This window comes from Helianthus annuus, chromosome 4 (genome assembly GCF_002127325.2).
Source record: "Helianthus annuus cultivar XRQ/B chromosome 4, HanXRQr2.0-SUNRISE, whole genome shotgun sequence".
Lineage (NCBI taxonomy): Eukaryota > Viridiplantae > Streptophyta > Magnoliopsida > Asterales > Asteraceae > Helianthus > Helianthus annuus.
Genome location: NC_035436.2, coordinates 73838166 through 73848033, shown reverse-complemented (window position 1 = coordinate 73848033; position 9868 = coordinate 73838166). Strand labels below are relative to the sequence as shown.

At 34.5% G+C, this 9868-nt stretch overlaps 1 protein-coding gene across 4 annotated transcripts; it reads left to right on the top strand.

Moving 5' to 3' along the window:
- The first annotated feature begins 374 nt into the window (after positions 1 to 374).
- LOC110936154 (probable phytol kinase 2, chloroplastic) lies at positions 375 to 8247 on the top strand. 4 transcript variants are annotated; one of them, XR_002589759.2, is made up of 8 exons: positions 375 to 961; positions 1707 to 1774; positions 1856 to 1987; positions 3058 to 3173; positions 3269 to 3383; positions 4142 to 4277; positions 4885 to 5343; positions 7956 to 8247. XR_002589759.2 is itself a non-coding variant. In XM_022178495.2 (7 exons), the coding sequence occupies exons 1-7, from the start codon at positions 605 to 607 to the stop codon at positions 5041 to 5043; spliced, it is 1083 nt and encodes a 360-aa protein (XP_022034187.1). In that variant the 5' UTR covers positions 375 to 604; the 3' UTR covers positions 5044 to 5509. The 4 variants fall into 4 exon arrangements, 3 of the variants coding, with proteins under 3 accessions (XP_022034187.1, XP_022034188.1, XP_022034189.1); XM_022178495.2 differs by lacking the exon at positions 7956 to 8247 and having other exon boundaries at positions 4885 to 5509; XM_022178496.2 differs by lacking the exons at positions 4885 to 5343; positions 7956 to 8247 and adding an exon at positions 4451 to 4656 and having other exon boundaries at positions 376 to 961.
- The last annotated feature ends 1621 nt before the right edge of the window (positions 8248 to 9868 follow it).

Genomic DNA, 9868 nt, shown 5'->3' with positions numbered 1-9868 from the left:
ATTTCAGATATCCGGTCAGATAGTGAATCTGATATCCGAATATCCAAACATTTATTTAATTTTTATTTTTTTATTATTTTTTTATATTCGGAACCGGATATTTCAGATAGTTCCGGATATCCAAATATAAGTTTTCGGATAGTTTCAGATATTTCGGATATTTTTCAGAGACTTCGGATATTTTCGGATATTCGGATATTCAGCTATCCCAAAAAAAAAATAAAAAAAAATTTCGGATATTTTGGATATCCGAGGTATCCGAAAATTTTTATAATCGATATCGGAATCTGAAAATCCGAATTTTTGGATATTTCGGATTCAGATATCGAATATTTTGAATCGTATACAAACCATGTAATAAAATTCAATACTCCAGCTAACAAAAATGCAAAATTGTTTGTTGGCAACATTCAACAATGGTGGTCATTGCAATTAGGGGTTCAGTTTCATATCGAAAACCTTCAACAACTCTGTACTATACTTTTCCCCTTCATCACCACAATCAATTCTTCGTACGATCAAATCCACAACAAATCCTACTCAAATTCAGCTCAAATCTCATCCAAATTTCGAATTGTATGATAATTCACTCGAATCAGTAACAATGGCGTCTTCAATTTGCTCAATTCACACATTCTCGCCGTGTTCAGTTCGTGATCCGAGATTCCGGAGGCCTGAATCGCGATTTACACACGCGAATTTCGCTATTCGTTCGTGTATGAAGCCTAATTGTTCGGTTACTACGTTACGGTGTCGTTTTGGCTTCGGTTTTGATCTCCGGAGGTTGAATTTGCGTGTGGATCGTCGGAGAATTAGGTCTGTGGTGGTGGCTGGTGGACCGATGTTTTTTCCGGAGAATCCGGTTGTTGGAGATGCGTTTGCTATGGTGTTTTCGGGTTGTTTCGCGCTTTCGATACTTCGAGTTTATGAGGAGACTGCTAGGAGAGGGATTTTTGATCAGGTTATTGTTATGTGAATTTGTTGAATTGTGGAAATTAGGTTAAAATAGGATGTTGAATTAATTAGGTGCTTTTGTTGTGTTATTTAGGGTAATGTGTTAGGTTTGGTGTAGTTTGCCATTAAGAAGGTGATTGATTGTTCTAACATGTTTGTAAAACTTACCTATTAAGAGGCTTCATGAACCAAGGTGTCTTTTTAAGTGAACCAAACACGCTCAACATCTGACCGATTCCGACGAGGCCTCTTAATTTTCAATGACAAGAAGTCATTTTGATTGCCTTTAGAGATTTGGATGGATCTAAGTAACCGGAATCAGAACTTATGAGAGTGAACGTTTTTTGCTGTATAATTACTTGAGGCCTCACAAGTTGGTGGGTCAGCCGGTGTAACTCTAATAAATGATAACAAATGGGTTTTAGGGTTTAAAGGGTAATTAGGATTTTGCTTAATGTTTTTGTTGATCAAGTCGGATTTCAACTATAAATACATAGCCAAGTTTAGGGTTATGTATGAGAGTTAGAATGTTATTGTATTGTGGTTTTGAGCTATCTTTCCATAATATAATAAAAGTAAGGTTACTCTTAAACCTGTGTTCGGGTTATCGATTGGGTCGGGACTTGAAATGTTAGGGTTTTTGATATTAATGTATGGCCTACCTAAATAAGATAGACTCTTACGTTGATTTGCTTATGTTCCTTCAACTTTGGTAAAAATCGTTGTCTTTTAAGACGTGTTCTTTTGTTCAGAAACTAAATAGGAAGCTTGTACATACAACCATTGGTCTGGCGTTCATGTTATGTTGGCCTCTCTTCAGGTAATAGTTATACGTGATAAAAGTAGAGGCAGTTTTGTCATTTATTTCCACATTGATGAAGTCAGTCTTGAACTTCTGCAGCTCAGGTTATCAAGGAGCCGTTATGGCAGCTCTTATTCCTGGTGTCAACATAGTAAAAGTGCTTCTCATAGGACTTGGGATATGGAAAGATGAAGCAACCGTGAAATCTATGAGCCGAGATGGAGACTACAGGTTCTTTAAGTCTCAAAACTATTTCCGTTAGATTTTTTTCAAGTAATTAGGAATTAAACTGGCACATTGAAGTAGAGAGTACCCATTTTTTGTCTTTGCGCAATTAAAGACATTCACATTAAATGAAGATTTTGTTAAAACAACCAATCTCATGCTTCATTAAACTAGTTTTTTTTAGCAGGCGCGTGTCGTGATAAAGCATAGTTGTCGATCGCTATAGCCAGCTACGTAGCGTATAGGTCTAGGTTTGCTATTAGGGTTGTAGCGATAATAGCGACATTTTATTTTATTTTGTGTTTTTTTTAATATAAATAGCAATTAAATATAACTATAAAATAGCTGGATTTTAGGTTTTTGTTAAATATATGTTTAAAATAGCATATATACCAGGGTTTTTTGATATAATATATATAAATTTTTTAAAGTTTTTTTCTGATGTATCGCTATTTATAAAATAGCCGCCCACTATTTATCGCTATCCGCTATGTAGCATGTAGGTACCTTAGCGCTATTTGTCGCTATTCGCCAATAACAACTATGTGATAAAGTATAGACTACAGTCCGCCTGACTCGTATCTGAACTAAATTTACAACGAAACATAGAGCAACTCAAATTTATACCGTCAAACGAAGACGCGTTATATTTGACGCGACTCGTTTCCAGACAAAATTACGTCGAAACCTAGACAACCTCGAAATGTACATAAAAATAAACACAAAAACGTATTATATTTGACCTAGCTCGTTCTCGAATAAATTTGTTGTCCAAACGTACGACAAGTACACAAAAATAAGTACGTAAGAAATTGATTTTTTGAAGTAAAAATTTACAGGGGTTAAACCCGGAACTTTAGAAACATGAGGGATCAAAGCGACATTTTACAAACCCATTAGAAATTGAAAGGGCTAAATGTGTAAAACCCAGAAAGTTAAGGGGGTGGCATGGCCAATAAGAAACCCACCAACCATGCCATTTAAGAGTATATACAATGTATATCCAAATGATATATAATCAAATCTGTCTTTTATGATTTAATCAATAATTTTTATGTTGTTTATCTATGCATCAGAGAACTTATTAAGGGGCCGTTGTACTATGCTTCCACCATTGCTTTGTCATCTTTAATCTACTGGAGAACATCTCCCATTGCGATTGCTGCAATTTGCAATCTTTGTGCTGGAGACGGTACTTATCGTTTTGTAATGTTAACATGCCATTTTAGTATATCTATTTATTAGTCTGGAGCTATGAACACGCTTTGAAAGTAATCCATGCTTCAGGTATGGCGGACATTATTGGAAGGCGATTTGGAACGAAAAAGATTCCTTATAACAAAGACAAATCTTTTGCGGGGAGCATTGCCATGGCAGCTGCTGGTTTCATCGTCTCTGTCGGGTAATCTTTATGCAAGTAGTTTTGAAATTCTAAAACGGTCCATTTGCATAAAAAAGTGATAACTTTCTAGCCTGAAAATACCATTAAAGGGCGACGTGCTATAGCCTATAGGCCAATGTGTATCTGGGATATTATACTTCATTTACCACCAACAAAATGGTAAATTTTGTGAAATTATAAAAAAAAAAAAAAAAAAAAAAAAAAAAAAAAAAGACTTGAACACAGGTTATTTTTCTTAGTTAGAAGGTAAGGACATAAGGTGTTCAAGTGGACAACCATATCCTTTTCACTTCAATGAGACGACAAGGTGTGCCAGCGCATATCCACTTGTCCTTTTATAAAGAATAAAAGTTAAGTTGAATTATAATAAATTTTGTTTTTTCAAAAAATTTGTTGCTAGATGTACATTTTAAAATTTGTTGTTTTTAAGATTATTTTCAAGGTGTTTTATAACTTTAAGTGCTTGAATTACAATATATTTGTTTTTTAATTTGTTCTTAGTGGTCAACCTTAAATGTTCTTGATTTTATTTGCGTTCATCCTCCACCATCACCGTTAAACTCAAACTAAAATCAAACGCAAGGCCTAAACGCGAATCTAACAAAACAAAAACTCATTGAAAACCCTAGATCCCATAACCTAGGTCTTAAATGCAGTTTGCCCTTTAGGAAAGTCTATGGCTTCATTACGTTAGGACTTAGGAGACCCTCGGTGTTATACATTGGCAAGTTCTAAACTATTATGGATTTTGGTGATAGGTACATGCACTATTTCTCCATGTTTGGCTACTTTGAAGTAAGTTGGCAGATGATCTTCGGCTTCTTGGTTGTTTCGGTTGCTTGTGCGTTGGTTGAATCCCACCCTATAAGCACCACATTTGACGACAACCTCATGGTGCCACTTACATCTCTCTTAGTAGGAACTTTAGTTTTTTAATGTATGTTCCATTTCATCATGTATAATCAACACCTCTAATCATTGATTTCATCCTAACTCATGTGTTAATGCTAGATGTCCTTCCCTTTTTCTTATGATTTGATTCTTTGACCTTGACTTTTTGATATCAGGCAGTTAAACTTCACGCAAAGATGCAAAAGTTATGCGATTTAGCCTTGTTATTATGCTACAATCATCGTTAGCTTGGAAGGCTAGGGGTTATAGTCGACGCCGATTCATTATTTTTAACGTCTCTAGTTCAAAACCGAACATGAAACTTTGGTTTCATTCGGCATTTCGGCTCCTTTATGGAAAATGAATAAATTGCTAGATTTAAGATGTGAACCCACTTACAGAAAAAATGACACGCATCTAAAAAAGTATACTCATAATATCTATATCAGCTTTTTGTTTGAAAATATTCAAATTCAAAACGACTTGCTTTTTAGATGATCTCTCTAGAAGAAGGTGATTCTAACAATCTTTCTAGTTACTTTGTTCTCTAGACTTATTTGGAATGTCGAATATAATCGTATGATTCTAATCCGTTTACCTTTTCTTTCAGGTAAAGGAGAAACACCTTGGAAAACTTTTAAAATTTGTAAGTAAATTTATATATGTACAGGAAAAGAACATTAAGGCGGGACTCCGACCGCGGCACACCAGAACACCGACAATCAATTCAACATTCAACATTACAAAGCTAACTATACCTCTTTTATAAGTATAGAACACAAGAACAGATAAATCTCTCTCTCTCTCTCTCTCTCACACACACACACACATTATCAAGGGATGTCTTCAGAATTCCTGTTCCTTTGAGACCCGCTATTCGAATTCTGCTTGACCGATGAAGAACATCCGCTGCTCTTTCTTCGCATTATGAGATGAGGTGCTAAAACAAGTAAAAGGAGGAAGACCAAGAAAATAAAAATGACAACAAACGCCATAATCTCACCATCAACGGCATAACGCCGATCGTGTACAGAATCAACCCAAGGAATTGGAGCTAAGGCGGGTGCTGGTAAGACTTCATCCGTACTACCCATTTGAGTTCTCCTTGATTTCTTTAACCTTGTTTGTTTGTTTTCTGAAATATTTTTTTGATATATAGATATTAGTGAAATGTGGTATGGCCCAATACTTGTCTTCTAGGATCCCATAATAAATTGGTTTTTTGTGTGACAAGAATAAATTGGGGATGGCAACAAAATGTTGGAACAAAATAATGATTTCATGGTAAAAGACAAGACAATAGTGTCAGTCAGCTCTTAAAAGATTCACAGGGTTGCTAAGTGATAAACTGATAATGTTAGGTTGGTGGTTTTGTTGCCAAAGGTTTTAGGCCACCCGTTTTTAGACTTGTGTGATATATATATCACAAGCGCTGTAGGATATAAACCGCCCGAAGACGAATTCAAATTGACCCGTCGGCTTTTTCTATTAGTTACAAATGTGACGCGTTAGGCATATAAAATGAGTTGCTAGATACACGTCAAAACAAATAGTTTTTTTTTTTTTTTTTTTATAATGTGGTTCGGGCTGACCCATGTTGGAGTGTTTATTTGTATGGGTCTTGGGTTAAAAGAGTTATACAAGCTTTGGTCAACCAAAAAACGGGTCACCTAGTACAAACTCAGGTTTGGGTTATTTGGACAGGTTTAGGGATTTCAAATTGCATTTAGTTTATCTTAGGTAATTAAATTGCTCAAATACTAGTTTAAACTTTAAACCTTTCTGATTGTTCATGTTTGATCATTTGGATGGAACGAATATGTATTTGGTTCAATGAATCATTTTTAATTTGATAGTGAAAACACGTGAGTTTACACCCGGGACCCCCACCTAGCCTTCAAGGGGTTAAAGACTGAAAATCAATGGAAGCTGGATTCGAACTTGAAACCTTTCATAGAGGGTCTCAAGCTCTTGCTACTACACCACCCTTTAATATCAATGAATACTTTGATGTTCATGAAATATGTGTGGGCCCTCATTGCACTAATTTTAATATTATTTTACTAATTTCGTAAAAATAACATAGCGGGGGACGGTTAATCATGCATCATGTAGTGTCGTTGATAGTCTAAAGATAAGGGGGGTACATGCACTAATCGGCCTTTTTGCCGAGAGTTATGCGCCTTATGTCCAAGGCTTGATGCAAAACTACTCTGGAGCCGAGGGTCTCAATGGAAGCAACCTCTCTAGTCCTATAGGGTAGAGGTAGGTTGTCTACATCTTACCCTCCTCAGACCCTGCCTTAGCTTTGCTATTGGTGGGATTTACTGAGTATGATGATGATGACGACCGACGACTTTGATGTTCATGATCTTCATTTTTAAGGAAAATTCCATCAAAACATTTTAGTTTGATTATTTCATCTTCAAAACTATCATTTTTGGTTTAAAATTATTTATTTATATTTATGGTGTTGTTTAATCAAATTATTTTTTCTGTTATATGTGTGTGAAGATGTTTTTCAATATTCATGTTGCTTGAATTAAAAAAAAAAAAAAAAAAAATTGGACTTATGTAAAGTAGATGGTTGAGTTATTAATTTTTTTTGCGGGTTGTGTCTGTTCATCAAAATATTTTGGATTTTTGAATATCGATCTAGTGTTTCTGATCTGGCCCGTAACTCCAAATGAGTTTCTAATTTAGTTTGTAATTTCGTTTGGGGTTTTGTTTGGTCTTTGAGTTACAAACTTGCATTTCTGCAAATTTATAAACTGTGCAAATTTATAAATATCATCATCATCATACTTAGTAAATCTCACCAATAGCAAAGCTAAGATAGGGTTTGAGAAAGGTAAGATGTAGACAGTCTTACATCTACCCCGTAGGAATAGAGAGACTGCTTCCAATGATACCCCCGGCTCGATAGTAGTTTAACATAAGAATAGCAGATTTCAGGGAATGGGTGTCATAATAGGTAATTTGATATTTCAGGTAGGGTTTTTCTTAATTAGATTTTCAGGTGGAGTTTATTTGAAAATTTGATATTTCAGGTAGGGTTTTTCTTAATTAGATTTCAGGTAATGGGCATCGCAATAGGTAATTTTAATCACGTAACTTATAGGGCCCTAAATAGGTATAAGGTTGGGTGGTGTGGGATAAAGCCTTTAGGGACTTTATCACGCTACATCAACGTCATGTATGTGTCACATAAGCAAGAGACTTTATCATTAACTTGCATGGTGTTGGATCAGTGGCGAAGCTTGAGATTTCCGATGAGGGGGTCAAAAACGTATATACCCAAAAAAATTTATAGAACCAGGGGGTCAAAAACGTATATACCCAAAACCTTCTATACAAAAACCACATATATTACACTACTGTGCGAAAATTTCGGGGGTCGGACGCCTCACCCGGCACCTTAATAGCTGCGCCACTGTGTGGGATAACGCCCCCTAAAAAGCATCTTTTAACTACATTAAAAAAAAAGCAAATCTAATAGGACATTTAGAATTTAACACGAATAAATGCATGTATTCCTACACACCTGTAAGCGATCGTTAGATCTCATCCAAGTATGTTTAATTTAACACATGGAAAAGTTCCAACTACATTAGTTTCATGATCGAGACCATTTAAAACCCAACTTCTACATTTAATGATTGTTTGGTTGTGGTGATATAGGTAGGGGCGGACCAAGACTGATAGAAGGGGTAATCTCCGGTGCCCCTTGACGTTTCGATGACGCTCTGACGGTAGCGTAAATTTTGGAAAAAAATGACGTTTTTTCGATTTTGTCACCCCTTTTTATTGAAACGTTACCCCTATGCGGATCTTCTAAATCCGTCATTGGATATAGGTACAACACACACGAAAACGACTAATTATCCATGTATATCTATTTTTATTTTATATATAAAGATTTAATAAATGAAAGACCGGATTATGAATAAAAAACATTAAAATTTATTAAAAACTAACTTGTTTAAGTAGCTTTATAATTGAAAATCTTATTCAAGGTGTACAAAGAAAAAAAAGGCGCCAAAAATGTTTAAATTTTTTTGCTAGATTTCAACGACATACCGACAGGATAAGAAGAAATAATATTCGAACAATCACATGGGCATGTGTCACGTGTGTACTTAGTTAAATAAACAAAAATTGACCGGTCAAGCTTGGATTACACAGTCTTTTGGTTTTATAGTTAACCTCATCGTGTTTAGGGCATGTTTGGCTAAGCTTATTTAAGTTAAAAAGGATTTTTGGAAAAAGAACTTATTGACTTATCACTTTTTGAAAAGGAGATTTTAAAAAAAGTGTTTGGATTAACTTATGGGGTAGGAAAAGTCAATAAGTTAATAAGTTGTTTTTTAAAAAGTGTTTGGGTTAGCTTATTGATGTAAAATGACTAAAAGTTAATAAGTCAATAAGTTAGTTCAAAAAGTCACAACATTCTGACTTTTCAAAAATGACTTTTTGATGACTTTTTCTCCTTCTCAAAAAGTCATTTTGAAAAGGAATTTTGCATTTGCCAAACACTAAAACTCCTTATTGGCTTTTTGATTAAGTCAATAAGTCAATAAGTTGGTTGGAAAAGCTTAGACAAACATGCTCTTAATATTGATTTAATAGTATGGTTTCCTCTTGGTAAATCTTAGTGAAAAAGATTCGTGTCTTCTTCAAATATCGTATTGTCAACATCCTAAGCAAGATTGTATCTAGATGTGCCCGAAACAAAACTCCGTTGTCATTCTTTGGATTAATATCAGAAACGTGTTGTGTCTTGTAAGATATCAAATCAATAAATACAAAAGGACGATGTCTTGTAAGATATGACTCGGGTTTAGTATATGAGTTAAACGAGTTCAGGTTGTAAAAGAGTTGACTCGTTAGTGACGCAAATAATATGTATACACGGGTTTAACCCGCCTGTGACATGTTTGACTAATTTTATTAAATGGGTTACCAGGTCAATAGGACATGTTTAAATTAGATCATTTCTACCAGATTGATTTCTATAAATTGTCATTATCTTGTTAGTTATTACAACAGTTGTGTTAATCAAGACCTTTCATTTATGTTATTAAGTTGGTTATATTTACATACCTGCTACTATATAAGAAAATGAGACGCTTTGCTACTACATAAGAAAATGAGACGCTTTGCTATTGGGATTATATAATTGTGTTAAAAGGATTTTGTCATCTAACCTAAATTCAATTATTAATTAGATGTTTTGTGGTTTGGATGTTGATCTGTGCTATTTTGGCGGTATTTATTGAATTCAAAAGTTTTTTAGTTTAACTTTTATAATTTTACAGGGACTTAATAGCTAATTTAAGATGACTAAATCTATTTTTTTTTTTGTTTATATGTAAATCTTATGTTTATGTAATGATGTGAAACTCAAAGAGTTGTTATGGAGTGAGTTACAAGTTTAGGTGATTAACATACGTAGAACATTTATAGGTTACATCGCAAACGAATGAGATACCGGTGGAGTTTAGACACTGAAGACGCAAAACAGTAAGTTCATGTCCCCACTTTTAAACGTTTTCTTGTTTTCAAAACTTTTGGGGAAATATATGTACAATGGT